This window comes from Populus nigra, chromosome 8 (assembly GCF_951802175.1).
Source record: "Populus nigra chromosome 8, ddPopNigr1.1, whole genome shotgun sequence".
NCBI classification, from domain to species: domain Eukaryota; kingdom Viridiplantae; phylum Streptophyta; class Magnoliopsida; order Malpighiales; family Salicaceae; genus Populus; species Populus nigra.
The window spans coordinates 3487626-3513150 of record NC_084859.1 but is presented as its reverse complement, the minus strand read 5'-3'; the positions used below and the strand labels follow the sequence as shown (position 1 = coordinate 3513150).

At 33.4% G+C, this 25525-nt stretch overlaps 2 protein-coding genes across 2 annotated transcripts; one reads left to right on the top strand and one right to left on the bottom strand.

Moving 5' to 3' along the window:
- The first annotated feature begins 8932 nt into the window (after nt 1-8932).
- On the top strand, nt 8933-21840 carry LOC133702086 (protein REDUCED CHLOROPLAST COVERAGE 3). Its single transcript, XM_062126284.1, has 23 exons — nt 8933-9432; nt 9523-9584; nt 9673-9765; nt 9859-9931; nt 12025-12339; nt 12449-12519; nt 13154-13285; nt 13406-13447; nt 13559-14083; nt 14657-14811; nt 15811-16315; nt 16422-16484; nt 16565-16666; nt 16828-17145; nt 17221-17313; nt 17399-17500; nt 17600-17704; nt 18118-18251; nt 18569-18752; nt 18882-19013; nt 19408-19520; nt 19607-19688; nt 19979-21840. The coding sequence occupies exons 1-23, from the start codon at nt 9363-9365 to the stop codon at nt 21578-21580; spliced, it is 5073 nt and encodes a 1690-aa protein (XP_061982268.1). The 5' UTR covers nt 8933-9362; the 3' UTR covers nt 21581-21840.
- A 377-nt stretch (nt 21841-22217) lies between these two features.
- Nucleotides 22218-24827, bottom strand: LOC133701709 (glycerol kinase). Its single transcript, XM_062125742.1, has 4 exons — nt 24503-24827; nt 24177-24398; nt 22834-23785; nt 22218-22743 (listed from the first exon to the last, which is right to left on the bottom strand). Exons 1-4 carry the CDS (start codon nt 24640-24642, stop codon nt 22498-22500), a joined length of 1560 nt encoding a protein of 519 aa, XP_061981726.1. The 5' UTR covers nt 24643-24827; the 3' UTR covers nt 22218-22497.
- Nucleotides 24828-25525: the final 698 nt, after the last annotated feature.

Here is a 25525-nt window from a genome sequence, read left to right as displayed (position 1 = left end):
TGTCATTGCCTACGTCATTTATTTTGTTTTCTGTTTATATATGAAAAATATTTCAAAGTCATTCTTGAAATTAATTATTGAGAGGGTAAATTCATCATTAATTTCTTGAATCCCAGATATAGATATTTTTCTCCTTTTTTTTTTGGATTTAAAAATTTCTATAGAGCTTGTGTATTTATCTCAAATTTGATGATTTTTTTCTTTAAAAAAAATAATGGGAAAAAACATATTATTTAAAATACACGTATTTTTTAGTTATAGAGTATTCAATGTATTTTTACTGTATTTTTTAAAATACATTTCGGTATGTAGAACATGGAGGAGTACATGGAGGCATACTCCTGTCTCTTTTAAAAGTGTTAAAAGAATCCTCTCTGCCTACAGAAGAATCTAGAAATTTAATTTCCTGCATAAGTCTATGCTACCATCCACATCAGGCTAGGAAGTTTGAATTTTTTTTTTCCCAAGAAACAGAATACGGTAGTTTTTTTAATTTTAAAATATATTAAAATATTATTTTATTTTTTAAAAAATAATTTTTAACATCAATATATTAAAAAATAATACAACAACATAAAAAAATAATTTAAAATAAAAACAAAACTTAAATTTTAACAAAAACACCCATAGATGAGTTATTGGTCCACCTAAATCGGAAGCCTTTAATTCCATAGTTTTTGTTTTAAGTAAAACATGTCAAAAGAAGAAGTTAGCAAAATAGGACGGTTAGAAGAAAACTAACGACATAAATAGCATATTGGTTCACAATTATTACGACCGTTTGTTTGCTGAAAAATATATTTTTTAAAAAAATAAATTTTTAAAAAGTAAATTATTTTTTAATATTTGGTAGTGCAAAGAAAAATAAGTTGGAAAATAATTTTCAGTGTTTGATTATGTCATGTAAAATGAATTGAAAAATAACTTATTAATGTTTTATTTTTTGTCAAATTTATTAAAATAATGAGAAACAAATCTGACAAATTAAAAAGTTGAATGAGAATGAAATTGAAAAAAATATAATTTCATAAATTTTCTCAAATAAAATAAATAATAATCAAAATAATCTATAATAATAAATCTAAAAAATAAAAAAATTGAAAGATGAAGGAATTAAAATAATAATAATTAATATTTTATAAATTATTTCAAATAAAATAAATAATAGTCAAAAGAATAAGGACCAAATTTGATAGATAAAAAAATTCATTTAAAAAATGATAAGGGAAAAGCAAATAACAATTATAAAAATGAGAACCAAAGTTAATATAAAAATTAAATTTTAAGGGATGAAATATATATATAGCAATCAAAAGTTTGAGGACTAAATTTAATATAATTAGCAAATAATATGACATTTCTAAATTTTTCACAACTTCCGGAAAGTGTTTTCCACCTAAAAATAAAAGGAAAACACTTTCCTGGAAACCAAGCTAAATTTTTTATTGACCGGAAAGTGTTTTCCGTTGATCAACTTTCTTAATGTCAAACATACACAGAAAAGTTTGGAAAGTGATTTTTTAAAAATCACTTTCCGGAAAACAAACGCAGCTCCAATATGGTTCATTGGGTGAATTCAGATACCAACTAACTCTTTATTTGGCCCATGCTGATGTCAAAGAGAAATCAACTTGGATTTGATTTGGTTTAACCCGGTCGACCTTATGAGCCAACCCATAACCCGGTCAAAATCTTGTTTGATTTTTATTTTGTTTTTTGGTTTTTTGTAAAATAACATCATTTTAACATTTTTAAAATAAAAAAATTGAAAAAATATTGTCTTAATTGACCTGGATTGACCATACCAACCTGCTCAATCTATAATCCAAATCTTAAACCATGCCAAATCTAATTACTGTATATATTTGGGTTACATTGATGGGACTTGGGAACAACACAACCTATTGAAATATATATATATATATATATATATATATATATATATTAAAAATTGTTTTTTTTATTATCAATATTTATCTTTTCTATTAAAAAAACTTCTCAAAATTCTTAGTTATCAAAAGAATTGGTTTACTAACATCATTTTATTCTTATTTGTTTTCATTATTACTAATCAACCAAATAACTATAAATTCCTCAATTTCCCTCCTTAGAAAGATTGTGGAAATAATGATTAAAAAAAAAGCATAAGAATAAACAACCCATATATATCCTTTTTATTGGGATGTAAATTGATTTTTGGCAACGGAAGGGATCTCTTGGACTCTTAGCAGTAAAAGAATTGGAGATTTCATATTTTTGAGATCTGAATTTCAATACCTTTGAACATTCCTTTGTAACCATCGTCTGCTTTTCATGTATATAAGGTATTGGCTTCCGAGCTTTAATGTCATCGTCTGCTTTCCAAGATATATATATGCATCAAAAGGAAAAATTGGTCTTAAATATATACTTATTTATTTTTTAATTTTATGGAAATAATTATTTTTAAATTTTTAAATTTCATTGCCATTAACATCTTTTTATCAGTTTATTGGTTTATACATTTTAAGATTCATTTCTTTATTGCTTAAAAACATCTTTTATTTTTATTGATTAAAAAAATCATATTAGAGTGAAACATATTTACAATATTGTTTTATTTTTCTACTATTTTAAAAATTAACTTGTGATCCTACACATCTTTATTAATGCATGTAATCCTAGCTTTATTTTATTATATATAAACATTGATTTTTAAAAATTTTATCCTTAAAATCAAGTTTATGATTTTTTTCAATAATAGTAATAAAATTAATTTTATTATAGTCCTTCTTCTTTTGATTTTTTATTTGTTTCCTTTTTCCTAAAGTTTCTTATGGTTTTTAATTTATCATTCAAATCAAGTTCGTGATTTTTGTTATTTCAACAACAACAACAATAGTGGTAGTAATAATACTAATAATTTTAATTATTGTGATTTTAATAATAATAGTAGGAGTAGGAGTAAGAATAATAATGTTACTAATAGTGATAATAATGTCAGGAGTAGGAGTAGGAGTAATAATGTTACTAATAGTGATAATAATGTTAATAATAGTGGTAATATTAATAGTTTATTATGACAGTAATAGTGGCATGGTGGTGGTGGTGGTGATGATGATATTAACAATAATAATTGTCACAACCCGAATCCCGAGTCTATGATTGACAATGTAAAAGCGATGCCAATAGGATACCACAACTACGCTAAGTCTCAGAATGAATATATCAAAAGAACAAGTTATTTAAAAAATTACAGCATTTCATGATCTTTCAAAATATTATATTATTCAAAACTAATGAAATTAAATGATAATTAAAAACTTCTCATCAGTAATTAAAACAAAAACAATAATCCATCATACTCATTAAATTATCAAAATTCAAATTTAATTAAAACAAGGTAATAGTAGAGCGTTTAAGACATCAAATTAAAACTAAAAAGAAAGTCTTCCAAACAAGCAAGGTATATCGATCAAAACTGAAAAAGCAAGAACACTTAACAAAGTCCACTTGCTAACAGAAACTAAGAATCTAAAATAATATTAAAAATGAGGGGTGAGTTCAACTAATTTAGTGAGAAAATAACATTTAATATACATTTTAGATATTAATAGTTTGCAAGTTGATTTATCTTGATATCCATATACATACTAAGTATATTATCATAAAGCAGTGAAGTACATGTTAGAGATCAGATGACACTCGAAGGTGACCAGATGACACTCGAAGGTGACCAGATGACACCTGAAGGTGATCACTATAAGAGGATCGGTTGCCACAAATTGGTGTCTTTCTCACCAACTAGATATACATAATATTATATGCACATAAGCTAACCACTCTCCGTTAGCACAAAGTTATTGACAAGTTCTATATCAAGACAAAATAGATATTCATATAATTATCAAAGCAATGTATATCATATCGAATAAAATTTAGTTCAACAGAATGCGAATGCAAATTCAAGAATAGATGAGTACTCGGAAAAAAAGAGCAACATATATAAATATTTAAGAAATTAACTGGTCATACTCATCATATAATCAACATACATATTTATTTATATTACATGCATATAAAGATTATTCCGCTAACTCGAAAAATATAGAACTAAAAGTAATATTAGATAAAAGACTTGAAAATCTTATTGAGGATCGTTAAGAGAACCTACAATAAATATACAAAATATACTAACAAAATAACACAAATAAAAGACTCCAATGCATAAAGGAAAAGGTACAGTCTCCTAAATGTTGGGACTAAAACGATAATTTTCCAAAAGCAAGGACCAAAATGTAATTTTACAAAAATTGGAGAACCAAATTGTAAATACATAACCATACTGAAATTTCACCCATAAACCACCCTCAATTCTGTCCAGAAACATACCAGGGACCGAACTATAATTGTTTTAAAGTTCAGGGACTAAATTGTAAATTCCCAAAATTAGGGGACCAAATTGAAATATTCCAAATAAATTATCAAAATAAGATTCATTATCCTTGACCTCACAAGAATACTGCCCAGAATTCCAAAATACATTTTAGGGGTCAAATTCTAATTTTTCAAAGTTTAGGGACTAAACTATAATTTTTATAAATCAAGGATCAAAATAAAATTCCATCATCTAAACTATAATTTTTATAAATCAAGGATCAAAATACAATTCCATCATCTTCAACTTCAAGACCATTCTGTCCAGATTTTTTAGAAAATTTTAAACAAATTTCTTAACCCATAACAAATCAATTAAATAAATCAATTAATAAATCATTATTTCTAACAACACACCCAAAATCAATCATGAATCAATCTTAATAACATAAACTTCAAATCATGTAACATATATTATCAAGTATAAGCAAAATAAAGATAAGGTAGTTGATGATGCATTATCTGGGAGGTATGATCTTCTTTCTACTTTAAATGCAAAATTATTAGGATTTGAGTATATAAAATATTTGTATACCAATGATAATGATTTTGGTAACATGTATAATGCTTGTGATAAGTCAACTCATGGATAGACTTGATGATTATTTATTTAGAAAAAATAAACTTTATGTGCCCGATAATTTTATACATGAATTACTCATACATGAAGCTCATATGGGTGGTTTAATGAACACTTTGGTGTTAGGAAGACTTTATAGGTTTTGCATGAACACTTTTATTGGCCTAAAAAAGAAGTGTTGTCCAGTACTCATTTACATGTACCCAAGAAATCTTGAGTCAATATTTTCATGGATTTTGTTTTAGGTTTACCTGGGTAAATAAATGGTATAAATTTTATTTTTATGGTTATAGATAGGTTTTTCAATAATGAAACATTTTATATCATGTCATAAAACTGATGATACAATCAACATTGCTAATTTATTCTCTAGAAAGATGGTACAACTTTATAAGATTCCTAGGAGTATTATTTTTTATTGTGATGTCAAGTTTCTTAACTACTTTTAGAAGGTTTTGTGAGAAAAATTTAAAACTAAATTTTTGTTATCAATTATTTGCCATCTATAAATGAATGGTCAAATAGAAATAGTAAATATTACTTTAATTGCTTTATTGTGTACTATAATTTAAAAGAATCTGAAAAATTAGAAGGATTATTTGTCATTTATTGAATTTACATATAATAAGAGTGTGCATTTTACTATAGATCATTCACCATTTGCAATTGTTTATGATTTTAATCCACTAATCTCTTTGGATTTGATTCCTTTACTTGTTGATGAAATGATTAGTTTTGATGACAATAAGAAAACATATATGATAAGATAAAGACACTCCACGAGAGTGTTTGACAACACATAGAAAAAAAATAAATAATATGCATCTAAAACTAACAAAGGTCGTATGTGTGTTCCTTTTTAACCAGGTGATTGAGTTTTGGTGCGTATGAGAAATGAAAGATTTCTAGCCAATGGGATATTTAAGTTGCAACTTGAATTGAGATGATTCATTCCAAGTTCTTGAATGAAATAACAATAATGCATATAAAGTGGATCTTTTATGAGAGAATGGTGTTAATGCTACTTTTAATATTTCTGATCCTTTTCTATTCAATGTAGGTAATGATTTGAGATCGAATCATTTTGAGGAGAGGGAAAATGATGAGAATCGATAAACATCATCAAAAGATCCATTAGAAGTTCAGATTGGGTCAATTATAAGGTCAAAAACCAAGAAGATTAAAACGACCTTCAATGAGATAATTCAAAATATTTGGGTCAAGTTAAGTTTCAAAACTTTAACAAAGGATGAAAAAACTTTAATTAATATGATCCATACAAAGGAATGAGGTCTTTATTAAACTTAAACATGCGACAAAGCTTGGTAGCAAAGCGGGAGGCGATAACGTTAGTTTCTTTATGGTTTGTAGAATTCTTAAAAGGCAACCTCCTTATTTTATATGAAAAATATTTTTGACAGCAAATGGTTTCTTTATTTGGCAAGAAATCCTAACTTTTCAAGGCTTCTTAATTGGCAGTTTGGAATTAATTACTTCATATGAATTCCTTATTTTATAGCAAATCAAAGTCGACAATACTATCATTTTTTTCCAAAGACATTAGAGTAAACAATTAGGGAGTTTAACTTGCAAAGTTTTCCTAATTGTTTAAGGTCACAAAAGGTTGGTAATAATTTAATTTTACAAGTATTGTATTAAGTTGATAATCTAAGTTTTCTACAAGGAAAGTTTAACAACTTCTTTCTCTCCAAAGAAAATATATCGCAACATGTCATTTTACTTAGTTTTGGGGTTTTGTTATTTATAACTTTGAGTTATTTTTAATTAGGTCTGTCACCTTATTAGTCCATCAGGGTTTGGTTATTTTATAAACTTAAATACTCTATTTAAAGGGTTAAATGATTTAGCTTGGATTTTTTTTTTCAGAATAATAATATTGTATGAGCAAGGTTACTTATATTCTTAGTTTTTCATTGAAATGTTCAGAACTTGTCAAATATTAACTATATTTGTAGTGTTCATCCTTATACCTTGATTTTTCGGTAAAGTAATAATTGGGTTGGGTTTATATGAATATGATTTTACCTTTTTTAGGTTTTTTTTAATCTTGATCATGGGTTCTAGGGTTCCTACCCTCCAAGTTTGCATTACCCTAGTTAGAGGGAGGAGAGAGAGAGGATCACTAAATTTGATAGTAGAGAGAGAAAGTCATTGTTAACACCGATTCCAGACACATAAAAGATCGATCATTATGTCAACGAGTTTCATTCAATGAATGAAGTTTAACTTGGGTGTTATTTCACCTTAACATTACTTGAATGAGTAGATCTAACGTCGAAAAGTTTTTGGGTTTCAGGTTGATTTTTTGTTTTGGATTGAGTTTTGGGTTGTTTGAAGACATAAACAAGTTTATCTAGGTTTTTATATTATTTTTAGGTGTTATTGAGTCAAACAAGGATTGAATTTTTTTTTGGTTGAAACCCACTACCCTGATTTTTTGACGACTCTTCAATCACCAGATTCTTAGCTTATAGATGACATGTCATCTATAAGCTCTAAAAATGCGTTGTCTACGTGAGCTAACAACATATCATTTGCATATATAGACAACACATCGTCCTTCTATGCAGATTGTACATAGTCTGTGTTGTCTTTTCAAAAATAAAAATAAAAATAAAGGTGCATGATGCATGATGCATCATCTATCCTCTATTATTTGAGAACAAAAGCCTCTTTATATGGGTAGGCCCCTATGCCTGGCCTGATATTTTTTTTTTTATGTGTTCTTCATAGTTATTAATCCTAACTTAGGGCAAGGACTCAGGATGAGCAATGAGCTAGGCGGGTTAACTAAGAGAAAAATTCCATTTTTTTTTAATAAAAGATCAAAATGACATCGTTTTGTGTTTTTTAAAAGTCAACAGGTTTTAGACTAGGCTTTAACTAGATCAACCTTGGCTTTTGAATGGGTCATGCCATGTCAATTACTCCCTTTATTTTTTTTTTAAACGTAACTTGATCTAGGCCCTGGATCAACCGGATTACGAGGTCAACCTGTCATACTAATACGAGTTTTATAAATATAGTATTTTCAATCCCTTAAACTTAAAAAATATTATTTAATTCTTTTTTAATATTTTAAAGTCTGTTTTTTTATTTGGTGTAGTAAAAAAATCTTCTTTATCAAATGTTTTTTTTTAAAATAGGATTTTTTTTAGTCCTATGAGCTACCCATGTTTTTTTTTTTGAAAATCCCCTTTTTGTTATTTGTATATATAAAAAATCTCATGCATCTAATTGGTGTATAATTGAATAAAACATAATTCCAAAATAAAAAGTTATTAGATCGTGTCGAGTGCATAATCTAAATTATAGATTTGATAGGTTAACTCGAGTTAATTTAATCTTTTATTTTTTTATTTTAATTCGATATTTTTGTTTTCTATTTTATTATTTAACGTTGAATTAATTGAGAATTTGAAATTATAATTTTTTATGGGTTTTTTTTTTCATGTTGTTAACATGTTATTATAATTCAAGTCATAAATTTAGTTGATTAATTGAGGTTTATCAATAATGTTTTCAATTATAATTTTTTTTTAACGTGAACAAATTCTCAGAACCCTTTTACCAATAATTAACTTATTCGCAGAACCAATTCTCTCCGGGCACAATGGGATCTCCTTCACAGCACATGCCACTCGAGCACTCGCTGCCGTGTCCTCCATCACACGACACAAACTTGTAGGCAAAACCGAAGGCGAGCCCCAACATCTGATAAAACAAAACAGATCGGCAGCATGCCACGTGGCAACAAACAACGGCCAGATTCATTTGGACCCCCACCGATTTATTATTTATTATTTATTTATTTCCCTCTTGGTGCATGGGTTTCTCCTGGCCTTAATAACGCGCTCTCTAGCCACGGGGAGACAGACAGAGAGAGAGAGAGAGAGAGAGAGAGAGAGAGAGAGAGAGAGAGAGCGAGAGAGAGAGAGAGAGAGAGAGAGAGAGAGAGAGGTTTAAGCAGGAAGGAGAGGTCAGGATTTCTTCCATATCTCCAAAAGGGAAAATCCAACAAAAACACTTATCCTATCCTTTCTTTTCATTGAAAAGCTACCTAATCTCACCAGATTTTCCCTGCTCTCCCCTCACTCGTCATCAATGGATATTCTTAATTTATATAGCTAGTTTGCTCTCTCTCCCTCTCCTCTACACGCTTCCTTTCTTGGGTTTTCTTTAGCACTGATAACAACACCTCCATCAGGTTCATTGTTTTCTGGGAAAAAAAAAGGGTATCTGAAATTGTGTGCTGCCTACACATACAGAGGTTTTTTCTTCATCTTTTTCCTCCTATTTCCAGTGCACAACACGCACCTCTGGTTGAAGAGGAAGAAGAGAAACAATGGCGCCAAGGTCAGGGAGGGGGAAATCAAACAAAGCTAGAGCAGAGAGGAAAAGGAAGGAGGAGAAATGTGATTATACTACCTGTTTTTTTCTTTCTTTTTTAATTAATTATTCCGACATTGATATATGTTATTATTATAAATTAACTTGATTTGCAGCTGTTCCTAGTGTTGTTGATGTCACCGTAATCACCCCATATGAATCGCAAGTTGTGCTCAAGGTGGTGCCACTACTCCTGGTTTTTTTAATCATTTAATTTCTTGAATATTTTAAGCCCTCTAAATTGATTATCTGGGCTCCTCTTGAAGGGCATCTCCACTGATAGGATACTTGATGTGAAGAAGTTATTGGCTGCAAATGTGGAAACATGTCATCTCACAAACTATTCTTTATCTCACGAGGTGTTCTGTTCTACCATTTCTATCCTCTGTAAAGCATGTGTAGAGAGTTATTAGTAATATTATTTTTAACCTTTTTTTTTTTGTTTTTTTTAGGTGAAAGGGCATGGGTTGCATGACAGAGTAGAAATCATCTCCTTGAAGCCCTGCCTGCTGAAAATCATCGAAGGTAGGTGAAGCTCCTTGCCAAACAACACCTCCCTCTCCCTCTCTCTCTCTCTGTTTTTTCTTTTCGAAACAAATTAAAATTTAGAGGAATTTTCAACTTTTTTTTTTTTAATAAATACATCCAAAAGAGCAAGGAACACTGAGCTCTAATTGTCGTATTCTCCATCCCATCCCAAAAAACTGTATTAAAATAATTTCGACACAAAAAGACAGTTCTCAGCTCTCATTGGAGACTCCCAAGGGAGAGGTCACCATAGAAGTTGCAGGAAATGTAGGGACATGCACTGAGCTCTTGTCACGTGAGGTGGGTCCATGATCTTGACAAAATCTCATGTCGTAAACCGTAATTAAACTCAAGGGAAAACGATCTTGCTGTGATACCAGCAACTAGCGAGGATGCTTGTCTTCAAGGTCTTTTGATGCTTTATAATCTTTAGATCATAAGTGTTAAATCCGAGTAGGTTTGATTTAAGAGTGTAATAGAGTGATGATTGATTTTTAAAATAATTTTTTATTTAAAAATAAATTAAAATAATATTTTTTAATTTTAAAAAGTTATTCTTATATTAAAATAAATTAAAAAAAAAAAAACTAATTTGAATACATTTAATTTTTTTTAAAATATTTTTGAAATATAAAAACAAACTTAATTTTATTTTTTTAAACATAATTTATCATGTCAATTTACGACTTAGTTACATAATCAACTTCAAGTTTTCATTTTTAATTTTTTTTTAAAATTTTTGGACACAAAGATTAATTTAAGATTTGTTTTACTATTTTAAAAATATTTTAAAAAAAATTTTTAATTTTTTTTCTTTACTCTAGATTAGTAATTTTTTTGATATTTTCAGGTTACATGTTAAAAATAACTTTTAAAAAATAAAAAAATATTATTTTATATATTTTTAAATTAAAATATTTTTAAAAATAACTATAATCACGCGCGCGTGTGTGTATATAGACACACGCAAGCTGCAAAATCTCAATAGATATCTTTAATTTCGGTTAGCTTCTAATGATTTTTATTTACTTTATATGCACGGATGAATTTAGCTTAATTTGTTTTTCCAAATTAAGAATATATAAATCATTTCCATTTGCTCAATGATTGTTGCAAAATAAGGAGAAAATAGAGGTTTTGTGTTTGAATCCCATGTTTACCGATTCATGATTAATTTTAAAAAAGAAAGTAGAGAAAATTATATTTTCATCCTATAGATTCACTTTGTCTTTCTATATTTAAATCTTAAAAAAGAATTATATTGAAATTTTGCAAATATTAGATTTGGTATTAAGAAAATCAAAAAATAAAAATTGAAATCATATCATAGATAATTTAATTTAGTGGTAAGAATTCAAGATTAAAGGGTTTGTTTTTTTAATGATTTCAAATTTAAATTTATAATTGCTAATATAATGATTATTAATTTTAGAATCTGTGATATGTGGTATTAATCGAGATTTTTTTACTTCGAACACCATATTAATAAAAAAAAATCAGAATATCAATGAATATACAGGGAATAAACTATAGTTTTCCATAAAAGATAGCAAGATTACAGATTAGGGCAACGACAAAAAAAGAAGAAGTTGTTACATGCTTCCCATTTTCCTTTTTCCTTTTTTAATTTTTTTTAAAAACCAAGAATTTCACATGTTATGGTTTTGCAACTAAAATAATTTGTATAGAAATTATAATTTATTAGTGTAACTAGTGCTCTCCAATTATTAAAAAAAAAATGCAAGTAATTTAAACCAATTGAGTCAATAAATTTTTAAAATTTTAGAAAAAAACAATTAAGTAATTGAAATAAAATAAAAAATGACAAATGACAAATCTCATACAAAACTGAACAATTAACTAGAAGACAAAAAAAGTAATTACTCAGAAACAAAAAAGACTTGAATATCATCATGAATTTAGATAATGAATTCTTAAAAATGTTTAATTTGAGTAAAAACAATAGATAATTATCTGACAATTTTATATCTGAATTTGTCCAGCGAGTGAAAGAAAAGAAAATGACTAAAACATTACCCGATACTGTGAGTTAATTTACACACCTTGCCACTGTGCTTTTGTAATTGCAGAGGACTACACAGAGGAGTCGCAAGCCGTAGCTCATGTACGGAGGCTGCTGGACATCGTAGCCTGCACAACCAGGTTCTCCAACAAATTCAGGCGACCTTCACAGTCAATATCACAATCCAAACGGTCTAATAGTTCTAGGTCTCCACGGACCAGTACTCCTGCAACGCCTCTGTACGACGATGCAGCATCCGAAACGACGTTGGTGTCGGCGGCGATGTCGGAGAGTATGGACATGGCGGCGATTCACCCGACGCCGAAGCTGTCTGAGTTCTATGACTTCTTCTCCTTCTCTCACCTCCCGCCTCCTATTCTCGGTAATTAATTAATTGCATTTTTAGCTTATTTTCCTAGGCTTATCTTTTTTATCTCTCTTTTTTTTTGTGTTAATCAGTTGTTAATTTTATATTATTGATGATGTTGCAGATTTGAGACGATGCAGTGAGGTTAAGGATGGAGAGGAAAGGTCACGACCGGGCGATTATTTTGAATTTCAGGTTCATCGTCTTCCTTATTTTCACTTTTATCCTCAAGTTTTGAAATTCTGTAATGTTATCCTTATAGTTTCTAAAACGTTCCAACATGACCCCTGCCGTTAAATATCTTCCTTTTGAATTTAGTTTTTTAGTAGGGAATAAGCTTTTTTGCATGATATTACAAGGTAATATGCGAATTAAAATGAAAGAAATGTGATGAAAAATATGAAAAAAGGTTAGATTTTTGTTAGTTATTTAATAGTAAAGGCTGACAAAGCTAAAACTTTTTTAAAGTGCAGAAAATTTTAAATTATAGGGTAGAAGCATAACATTGATGAATCTACAATGGGCTAAAATTTTCAAATACGGACCAATTTGTAAATAAAAATAAATTAGGGACTAAAATATTCTTTTAAAATTCACACTATAAGATAATTATCAAAGACTCCACTTCATTACTAATTTTTTTGCAACTAAATAAATGAATATAATAAATCATCTCATCTCATTACATTACGTTATATGATACCAAAGATGTCGTGAGTGCGAAAAATGTAGATTACTTGCATAGAAATTTAACTTTTCATGAGCTTATGGCTTATCAATCCTTTGTCATGGCAACTGAAGCTGCATTGATGTGATTGATATATTCCAGGTTAAGATATGCAATGGAAAGCTAATAAAGGTGGTTGCTTCAGTGAAAGGGTTTTATGCAGTGGGAAAGCAATTTTCCCAAAGCCATTCCGTGGTGGATCTTCTCCAAAATCTCAGCCGAGCTTTTGCCAATGTTGGTTTGCGTTCTTCCAAGTTCCAGCCATTCTCTTTTGTTGCATTTGTTTTGAAATCAATTGGCTTGCTATTTGCCTTCGGTTTGTAATTGATGGATGTGTTGCTGTGGTTACTACAGGCATATGATTCCCTTATGAAGGCTTTTGTAGAGCATAATAAGGTCAACTTCTTATACTCATTTAATATAATATAGACTTTTGCCATAGACATCATTACTGTTTTGAAGGCAAAAAATATGTGACATCTTATGTTTTTGCTTCTTCCTTTCCAGTTCGGTAATCTTCCTTACGGATTCCGCGCAAATACATGGCTTCTTCCTCCATCTGTTGCGGACTCTCCATCAAACTTTCCATCCCTTCCTGTAGAAGACGAGAGCTGGGGTGGCAATGGTGGGGGGCAAGGAAGATATGGTGGATATGATCTTCGACCTTGGGCCACTGATTTCGCGATATTGGCTAGCCTACCATGCAAGACAGAGGAGGAGAGAGTGGTGCGAGACCGGAAGGCCCTTTTGCTTCATAGTCAATTTGTTGATGTTTCAATTTTTAAAGCTGTTGGAGCAATACAAGGTGTCATTGATTCCAATCTTCAAGCAAGAGATACAATTTCAGGCTCTTTCTTGCTTGAAGATCGTGTAGGAGACTTGTCCATAGTTGTAGAACGTGATGCAGCAGATGCAAGCTTGAAGACTGTGGTCAAAGTCAACGACAATCACTTATCTGGTATCCCTGCTAAGGAAATTGCTCAAAGGAATTTGCTTAAAGGGGTAACCGCAGATGAGAGTGTAGTTGTTCATGTAAGTATAGCTTCGTTTCCTTCTTCACCCTTCAAAGCACCATCATTCCTCATTTACTCGCATTGACATGCATTCTGTAGGACAACCTGCTATTACAAAATTGGATGTGTGTCCATGGAAAAGCATCTCTGACAATAACAATTTTGGGTTCCATCTTAGAAATAAGCTGTCTTCCATTTCTGATCTTATCAATCTCCCCCTCCCCTTCCTCTCTTCCTTGCTTGCACATTTCTATTTGTGCTGCACGACTGTCAGCATGAGGACTCATCTTTCCATTCTAAGTTCATCATTACCGCATTTTTGCACAGTCACATTATGCCAAGTGGCATTAAGTTTTCTTCCTGAATCGACATCCTCTTTAGCTTCACCTCCTTGTAGTGCTTCCAAACTGAAACTCCATGACCCCCCTTTAGTACAGCCAATTAATCTTTGTTGCGCATGACCAAATGATCATCTCAACTGGGTTAATGTCTTCATTTAGAATGGCAGAAGCAAGTTATATGTTTATATTTGTTCTGTATTTCAAAAGTACATGAATATAGACTGCTAAAACAACAGCTTTAATTTCTGCAGGATACCTCTTCATTGAGCACTGTCATTGTAAGACTTTGTGGATACACTGCAACAGTGAAAGTTGTTGGCAATGTGAAGAAGAAAAAGTTTGATGCTCAAGTTATTGAAATTGATGATCTACCAGATGGAGGAGCTAATGCTCTTAATATTAACAGGTTTGAACTACAAGCTAGATCTCTAGTCAACCTAATATCAGTGTTTGGAAGATTGAGCCCTGTTGGATGCACATAGGATACACATGCTAATACTCAGAAATTGTGGAATTAATGGGAACGTATTCTGGTAGCCCAGGTCTTATCTGTTATGAGTCTCTTGTTTGAGTTGCTTGTATTCAGAGTCAAAGTGTTAGTGTTGTTTCTGTAGATTATCGTGTAAAAGATATTTAAAAGTGCACGCATAGGATCCCTGTTGAAAGGACAGCAAATTAGATTTATGATATTTGCTGCTCAGGATCCAATTGGAGAGCTGCATGCTCAGATTGCTTTCGAGTCCTAATTTGATGACCAAAGCAAACACATAAAAGCAAAAGCTTGAAACATCTCTTAAGAGCATGTTTTAAACTCCTGCTTAAGGAATGAGGAAAACATAACACTACAAAAGTGAGTTAGCTTTTCTTCCTTTAATATGTGAATATTTCCATGATATATAAGTGTCCATTCTTCTAGCACATGGCACTAGACCCTGTAAATTGCTAGGATATTCAAGAAAGAAACAAATGGCTATTATGTGTCCTTCACTTGTCCAAAATTTTTATATAGTTTCTTCTAGCACATGGCACTAGACCCTGTAAATTGCTAGGACAATCAAGAAAGAAACAAATGGCTATTATGTGTCCTTCACTTGTCAAAAAAATTTATTTAGTGTCCCATCCTTCGGTTTCCTTATCAGATCTGAAAATTTTCGTCAGACATTACAAAAATAAGTTTCAAGTAAAATAACTTGTTTTCAAAGACTATGAAAGTTGACATTAAAAGAAAAGATAATCATGCTATTTCTTTATTTCAGGAGTCAATTCTACGTTTACTAAAATCTAAAATTATTTAAATGCATACTGAGAGTACAAGATTTTTTAAAGCAAGTACTCTTGATTCATGTACATGTTTTCATCATGCACTATGGACTTAAAGGGATAAGCTATCCAAACCTTCTTGCAGTTTAAGGGTGCTGCTGCACAAGTGTTGCAGTGCTGAATCATCTCTAGGACAGTCTTCTCACTCTACTTTGGAAGAGTTAGAAGCATCTAGATGTCTTATTCGGAAAGTAATTAAAGAGAGTTTAACCAAGCAAGAGGAGAAGCCAATTGCTTCAGAAAAGTCTATTAGATGGGAACTTGGCTCATGTTGGTTGCAACATCTGCAAAAGCATGAAGCTTCAAAAGATACCAATTCTAAAAGCCCTGAGGATAATAGTGAGAACGAACAAGCTGTGAAAGGTCTTGGAAAGGAATTCAAATTTTTGAAGAAGAGGGATATGAAGCTTACTGTGACTTCCACACATGATAGAGAAGAAATTGAATCTGGCCTGTGCAGCCAAGCTATGGGAATTAATGCCGGACAACATAGCAATGATGAGTCCAACATTGGTTGTGAATTGAGGAGATTGGTTTCTGAAGAAGCCTTCTTGCGTCTGAAAGAATCTGGAACTGGCCTTCATTTAAAGGTTGACTTGTTTTGTCATTTTCATTGTTGTTGTTGATGTTGTCTTTATTATCACCTAAGTTTTCTTTATTGTTATTTCTGGGTCCAACTGTATTTTCTTGCAACAGTCAGCAGATGAGCTTCTTCAAACAGCATACAGATATTATGATGAAGTTGCATTGCCTAAGCTGGTAATATTTAATTTATGCAGTTTCTTACTTTGCTGACTAGAGTTTTAACAGTTTATAATCCAGATCATATACTTTATTAGGTAACGGATTTTGGCTCCCTTGAACTTTCGCCTGTTGATGGTCGCACGCTGACTGACTTCATGCATTTTAGGGGACTGCAGATGCGCTCTTTGGGACGGGTGGTGAGAAATCTCTCTCTCTCTCTCTCTCTCTCTCTCTCTCTCTCTCTCTGTGTAGATGCAAGTTTTGGGCAAAAGCCACAGTAATATCCTTGAAAAATTCTTCAGTCTTATGCTTAAGTAAGTCGTTTTGATTTTGTTGATTCTAAACTTCTTGCAATCAGGTTGAACTTGCAGAGAAGCTTCCTCACATACAATCACTTTGTGTTCATGAGATGGTTACTCGAGCTTTCAAGCACATACTTAAAGTGGTTATTGCATCTATCAACAATATATCAGACTTGTCTGCAGCCATAGCTTCATCCCTAAATTTCTTGCTTGGAAGTTGCGGGGTTGAAGGCAGTGATCAAACTATGAAGGATGACCATGCTCTCAAATTGCAGTGGTTGCGAACATTTCTTTCCCAGAGATTTGGTTGGACACTGAAAGATGAATTTCAGCATTTGAGAAAGCTTTCAATTCTTCGTGGACTTTGCCATAAGGTACCGATTGTTCTTACTCCTGTTGGCTGCTGCATGTGTCCCACTCATGGTTTTTACAATAAATTCCCCTGCCAGGTTGGATTGGAGTTGGTTCCAAGAGATTATGACATGGAGTGCTCAAACCCCTTTAGGAAATGCCACATTATCAGTGTAGTTCCCGTGTGTAAGGTGTGAATTTGTGTTATAAATCTCTCAAAAATTCTGAGCACATAGAATTTCAACCTAAATTTGATATATGCACAATGCTTCACAGAATGTAGGATGCTCTTCAGCTGATGGACGGACTCTGTTGGAGTCGTCAAAGGTCGCTCTTGATAAAGGAAAGCTTGAGGATGCTGTTAATTATGGAACGAAGGTAATAATATCCCATTGAATCTGTATGTTAATGCTATATGAATTCCTTTATTCATTTAGACATCATTTCGTCTCAAAATATGTACTGCTTCCATTCAAGGCTCTAGCAAAGATGATAGCTGTATGTGGTCCCTATCATCGGACTACTGCCAGTGCTTACAGTCTTCTAGCTGTTGTTCTCTACCACACAGGAGACTTTAATCAGGTAACTAATATTCTCTTTAGCATTTTCTTTGGTTTTAGGGATTTGATTTGTTTCCTTTACGATAAGGTATATCTATAATTAGAGGAGTGACTGAAAAAGATATAATAGAATGATGCTTCAAATTGGTTGAACTGCACACGAATGGTATTCTCGACTTCTATAGAATGGTTATTTGAAAAGGTGGGAAGTTGAACACGGAAGCAGCTGGAGTTTTGCTAGATTTTTATGAACATGTTTGGTACTTCAATTTTGAAGCATTCATGCAATTCAGTAGAAAGTTCAAATGTTTTCACTTCTATGAAATTATTGTGAGCTTTAACCACATCAGACAGTTTTTTGGCATCTCTGTGTATCTTATTGAAATATTATATGAATCTAAAGAAAGCTACTTTTTGGTTGCTTTTATTTGTTAGGCTACTATATACCAGCAAAAGGCTTTGGATATCAATGAGAGGGAACTTGGTCTTGATCATCCAGATACAATGAAAAGCTATGGTGATCTTTCTGTGTTTTATTATCGTCTTCAACACGTTGAGTTAGCTTTGAAGTAAGTTCAAAGTGATAACCTTAAGAACTCATTTTGACTTGCTCACCTTTCATTATTGACATAGTCATTCCAAATTAACGATATCATAACTACCAGAGATTTGCCAAATCTAAATTTATGGTGAAATTGTCCCGTCACGTGTTTGATGTAATTAACTGTTACCATGAAAATAGAGTTTCTGTAAATTTAAAATTTTAATGGAAATCTGCCCCCTCACCTGTGTGATCAAAATGTATTTCATTAAGTGATGTGCACAATCTGTAGTTCTGTTGTTGGACTTCTTGGAGTCTCTGATTGAACTGGATAAATTTCAACAGATATGTGAACCGGGCTTTATTCCTTCTTCAATTTGCTTGTGGTCTGTCTCACCCTAATACCGCCGCAACATACATCAATGTGGCTATGATGGAAGAGGGTATGGGAAATGTTCATGTTGCTCTCAGATACCTGCATGAAGCTCTGAAGTGCAATCAAAGATTGTTAGGGGCAGATCATATACAGGTTCTTTTCACTCACTAAATAACACCATGCATGCTAATCTTGTCATTTTTATTTTGCACTTATCTACTTATGAAAAAGGATAAGAATGAATAAACACTTCTATTTACCTTCCTTTTCTCGGCCTGACAGACAGCTGCAAGCTACCATGCTATAGCCATTGCTCTTTCTCTGATGGAGGCATATTCCTTGAGTGTTCAACATGAGCAAACGACACTCAAGATACTTCAGGCAAAACTTGGAACGGAGGATCTTCGTACTCAGGTAATGGAAAATATGTAGTCGTGATCTAATTTACATGACTTTCCTTATGGTAAAAATATATATAAACAATACTAATAAAATAAATAAATAAGTAGAAGGATATTTGTTTACACAGACTTGTTTTCCATTGGTCGGTGTGGGCATGCCTGGAAGTCCTTGATTCAGCTATCTTTAGGATTTTTGCAATTATTTTGGAGTGTTCAGCCTAGTTCCTGCATTCATGCCCAGATCTTAAGGGTCTAGAATCTGGATAACTTTGTTCATAATCATAATTTTTTTTTTGTTTTGTTGTGTCAGTGCTGGTTGCATATAATTTTCTGTTGTCAATCTGTGAAACTCATCATTAATATCTGCAAGTCTGTAACTCATCAAGGTGCTGCGTTTTTTAATGCAGGATGCTGCTGCATGGCTTGAATATTTTGAATCAAAAGCCCTAGAGCAGCAAGAAGCAGCACGAAATGGAACTCCAAAGCCAGATGCATCCATCGCAAGCAAAGGTCACCTTAGGTATTGATATGGTATTCTCCACATTACTTGTTTCTTCATTTGCATTTATATGTTGGGATACCAAAGCCTGTGACTCTCTGCTGCAGTGTATCAGATCTCCTGGATTACATTAGTCCTGATCAAGACTCTAGAGGAAGGGATGCACTCAGGAAACAGCGTCGTGCAAAGGTAGTTAATAATGCAAAGTTGTTTGATTAGAAGTTTTAAACAAACACATTTTTCTAATCTGCATCATTTTCAGATAGTAAACATTCTCCATATAGTTTTACAAGCCAGAGAAATCCTGAAATTGTTATATTTCTGCTTCTTCTGAACATAATGTCACATCTCAAGTTCCTCTGGAATGTTACTGAATTACAAGTATCATCCACACCTGACAGCTCTCCAAAATCTGATTTAACTTATCTACTATATTATGAGAACATGACCCCTATCTTCCTTTAATCTAAAATCCACAGGTACTCCAGGTTAGTGATAAGTCCTATCTAGTCCATCAAGATGTAATGGTCAAAGATGGCTTGGGAAATGCAATGGTTATGACAGATGATGGCAACACTCAAGAACAAGGGGTGGATATGATTCATAATGAAGAAGCAGAGGAAAATGATGATATCACCAAGTACAGGCCCACAGTTGCGGGGGAAGTTGTTGAAGAAACAACTTCAGATGAAGGATGGCTAGAAGCCAATCCAAAAGGACGGTCATGGAAAGCTGCTGGCAGGAAATCTGGCCGTAGACGACCAGCTCTTGCAAAGCTAAACATAAATACTGCAGAATATTCGAGTAACAGAGAAAGAAGCTATAGGAGTCAAATCATTTCCCCGGCACAAAGAAAAACTCCAAGGACACTTACAATGGAGGTGTCACCTGCGAAGCAATCAATTGAACTGCATGCAAAAGCTACTGGCTCCAAACCTTTTTCTGCCCCGGCAAATCTCACTGCTATGGCATCAAAATCGCTCTCTTACAAAGAAGTAGCTGTGGCACCCCCTGGTATGGCTTTGAAGCCATCTCAGGAGATAGTAGAAGAATCAAGCGGGGCAAAACTTGAAACTCAGATATGCGGCGTTGTACCTGAGACATTTAAGGAGGAGGAAAGCAATGATATCCCTGTTATTGATAATAAACCAGGTCCTGATGAAGCAGAAGGAACTCATGAAAGTGAAACTCAACCCGAAAAATCTGGCCCTGAAGTTGAGGAAATTTCTTCTTCTAATCAGGAAAAGTTCATTGAGAAAAATGGAAGTAAGCTTTCAGCTGCAGCTGAACCATTCAATCCAGGAGTGTGCCCACTGGTTCAACCTTTAAACTCAGTTTCTGTAACAAGCATATATGATGCGACAGCTAGTCAAGGAATGCTTGTAGTCCCAGTGGCACCTCCACTTGCAAGAGTTCCTCGTGGGCCTAGATCTCCGCTGTATTATAAAACTGCTCAATCTTACCACATGAGACAAGGTTTGCTGAAATACCGAACTCATTTGGCAACACGACCTAGAAGCATGAACCCACATGCACCTGAGTTTGTTCCCAGTAGAGCTTGGCAAACAAATCCTGAAAATGGAGATTCTGCTATTTCAACCGAGATGAAATCTTTGCTCGAGACAAGCAAGGCAAGAGAGGAAGAGGAGGACTTTGGTAAGGAATCCGGTAATGAAGTTCAAGATTGTTCTACAAAAAGGACCACCTCTGAGACCGAGAAGGCAGAACTTGCAAGGCAGATATTGCTCAGTTTCATTGTGAAGTCAGTACAGAATAATATTGATGGTGGAAGCGAGACTCTAGGCAGTAAAAGGTCTGACAGTTCAGAAAGTTCTTCGGATGCAATAGCTAATGACAGTGCAATTATAAAAATCCTCTATGGAAATGAAGGGAAGACAAAATTGGTTACTCAGTCCAGCAGCGACGGTGAACAGCCAAAAACCCCAGATGCTAATAAAAACAATCACGGTGACGGTGAAGGATTTATAGTTGTGACAAAGCGGAGAAGAAACAAACAGCAGTTCACAAATGGGGTTGCGGGGTTGTACAACCAGCAATCACTCTGCGCACCTGTTCTTTGAAAGAGTGAATAACTCAAAGCAGACGACAGAAAAACGGTGGTGTTCCATTGTCTTGTTTTTTATGGACAAAATCTCTTTGCAATTGCATCTCTAACACTGTAGAAATGATTAGAGGACGATGTGGAAGAGAGCCTGTATTTCGAGTCTATTGATTTTAGCTGTTCTTTACTTTGTAGGTGCCAATAATCTTTGTATAAATTGCAAAGTTTTTCTCTTAAAAGATTTTGTTTGATTAATAAAAAGGTCCTCAGATTTGGCAACTTCATCTGTATGATTTCATCAGATATCATCCCTCCTCCTGTTTGTTTACAGCAATTCAGAACACTGCAAAAAAGTAAGACTAATGTCTTGTCTTGTACAGAAACAGCTTGAAGCCCTCCGTTCCATGCCATTATACTCCATTGTTAGGGTTTGGCTCTCCATCCCATATTCTATTGAATTGAAGGGGTACAGAGAATGGCACCATACTATCAGGCAGCCTCGGTGCAAGTTCTTAAAGATCCAAAACATATGATTTCACCAGTCACAAGAAAACAATATGAACGTAGAGCAAGAACAGGTGTTTTTGCGTATGAGTTGAAAAAAACATCAAATTTGACATACTGATTTCGAAACCATAAAAAAAACACTAAAAATGTACTCTGATAAACGCTGTCCATGCATTACCGAACTACCAAACACACCCCAAGGGATGATGAACCTTGGGGATACAGATTTGCACAGGTTACAGAGTTGCAGGCAACCAGCTGAACCCCATAATTTCCAGGATGGCCAGCTGATTTTAGCGTACAGAAATTGATCATATAATAGAAATTACAGATAGGATTAAACTGTCGGTTAAAATTATTAAGCTTTTGACAAGATAAGGATCGAAAGCGAATGAAAAGATAGGATGGAAGCGTAATTAATAAAAGGCGTCAAATGGAAAGATCAGCCAAGTCAAAAGTCCTTTCAACAGCTTTGAACCACGAATCCACCTTCTTCTTCCTCAGCTCCTCATTTAGTTTGGGACGGAAAGTGGTGTCAGACTTGGACTTTTCTCCAGAAGCGAAAATCTCTTCTTCTGTCCAAACCCCGACAGCTAAACCAGCAGCATAGGCTGCTCCGAGGGCTGTTGTCTCAATATCAGCTGGTCTCACCACAGGGCTTCCTAGCAAGTCAGCCTGCGAGGGGCAACCAAAATTGTTACATAACAGTAAATAAGAGCAAATATGATTGATACAGTAATAAGAAGAACGCTTTAAAGCTCAAACCTGAATCTGCATCAAGAGGCTGTTGACAGTAGCACCACCATCCACTCTAAGCAAGAATTCTCCCTCCTCAGAACCTGCGGCATCTTTATGCATTGAATCTAACACATCCTTCACTTGAAAACACATGCTCTCAAGCACAGCTCGAGCAATGTGAGCCTTGGTTGTAAACCTTGTGATCCCAATACAAACCCCACGAGCATCATCACGCCACCATGGAGCAAACAATCCATTGAAGGCAGGAACAAAATAAACCCCACCAGTTGTGTCAACCTGAGATGCCAGTTCCTCGATTTCACTTGCGCTTTTAATTACTCCAAGACTATCTCTGAGCCATTGAACTGCAGCCCCAGCAATAGCAATTGAGCCTTCAAGTGCATAGTTTGCTGGCGCTTTTGAGCCAAGCTTAAATGCCAGGGTGGTTAGAAGCCCATGCGTTGACTGTACCACCTCCGCACCCGTGTTGCGAAGTATGAAAGCACCAGTTCCATAAGTGCTCTTAGCCTCACCCTTTTTACAAGCTTGCCCAACCATCGCAGCGTGTTGGTCACCAAGACATCCAGCAATTGGAAAACCAACAAGCGGCCATCCCTCTGTGATCTTTCCAATAATCTCAGAATTACTGATAATTTTTGGAAGAATTCCAGCTGGGATTTTCAGGGTTTCTAATGTAGGTTTATCCCAATCAAGAGTCTTCAGATTCATGAGCATAGTTCGAGATGCATTAGAGACATCAGTCACGTGCAAGCCACCCTTTACTCCGCCAGTTAAATTCCAGATCAACCAAGAATCTACCGTTCCGAACAAAGCATCTTTCTTCTTGATACCCTCTTTAACCGCATCCACATTTTCCATCAACCAGATTAGCTTCATGGCACTGAAATAAGTGCTAATTGGCAATCCGCATGTCTCAACGAAATGAGTCCTTCCTCCAGGCATTTCTTTCTCCAGCCTCCTGTTAAAAGAAAACCCTTCAAAATATGCTTACAGTAATTCTTGGAAACACCGCAAATGATCAAATATTAAAAAAAAAAGTCTAAAATCTTTTGGTATCATAAATTTCCAGCAATAGAAATCAATCAAAAGGGATGCATTAGGTCCTTACAATAAATCTTGGAAACACAGCTAATGATCAACGATTTGATGAAAAAAAAAAAAGAGAGAGAAAAAAAAGTCAAACCTTCTAGTATCACAAATTTCCAGCAATATCAATCAATCAAATGGGGGTAATATCAAAACCAAAGCAACAATAAAGAAATTCTGATAAAGAAAATCCTCAGTCATAGGGGAAAAAAAAAAGAAATAATTTTGGAGTGAAAATGGAAGATAAGCGAAGTAAAGGAAACCTGCAAACAGAAGTGGTGCGAACATCCATCCAAACAATGGCATTATAGAGGGGACGACCAGTGGATTTGCTCCACACAAGAGTAGTTTCTCTCTGATTGGTCAAACCAATAGCCTTCAAAGCAGCGTCCACGTTATGCCCCTCCGCCGAAGCATTACCCACTGCCTTTGCCATGCACACCTTCACACTCTCCAGTATTTCCATTGGGTCATGCTCCACCCATCTACAACCACCAACACCACCACCACCATCATCATCATCATCATCATCATCATCATGAAGAAAAAGAAAAAGAAAAAGAAAAGAAAGGGAAATAATTTAGAGTACCCGGCTTGAGGATAGAGCTGGGTGATCTCAACCTGGTGAGATCCAACACAGCGAGAGTTACGGTCGTAGACGATGAATCTGGTGCTGCTTGTGCCTTGATCAATAGAGCCAATGAAGGCAGCCTCCTTTGTTTTTGCCATTTCTTGATCGAGAGACAGACAGGGAACAAACACAAGAAAACACACTGCCTAGGAGCACCTCCTAAATGGAAAGCCAAAAATTTTAAAATATTATTTTGACTTTTTATTTCTTTTACATGCTCCAAAGACAGCGCTAAACAAGATCATAAAATGCTTTTTCTTTCTTTCATCCGAATGCCATTCTTATATATCTTAAAAAAACCCCCCAAAATTAACAACGTAGAGTGGTCAACAAAATTAAATAAATAAATTAAATACAGCCATATAAAAATCTATTTAAAATGCTATTTTATCTATTTATCTCCTCAAAATAGCATCTTTATTTACACTATTTATAAAAAAATACTATTTTATCAATTTAATTCCTTAAAAGAGAGAGTAGTTGATGAAGACAAGGCCAGTTGCCTCGGGATTGTAAACTTAGTCGTTTATCGTTATCCATCCACCATGTTTGGTGTTGCTGTTATCATGGATCTTGCTTCAGTCAATCTCCACGTATTTTGTATTTTCCTTTTTCAACGCTAAGAATTACTGAAAACTATATATCTTCTTCATATATTTTAAAATCTTCAATGGACATATAATCTATGCACTATCATAGACTCTTCCTAACTTATAAAAGAGGTTGTTTGGAGCATAATTTCACTTCATTTCAATTTTTTTGTTTTAAATTAGTTTGTTTTTTTATGTTTTTAAATTGTTTTACGGTGTTGATGTAAAAATAATTTTTTAAATATATTTTTGAATAAAATTATCTGGAAAAACAATCATCGAACACTACACGAGTTGATGATTTTTTTTTAAAAAAATGATAAGATATTCAATCCATTTTTTTTTCTTTTTGATAATTAGGGTATTCGAGCCACTTTACGTGTACCATAAC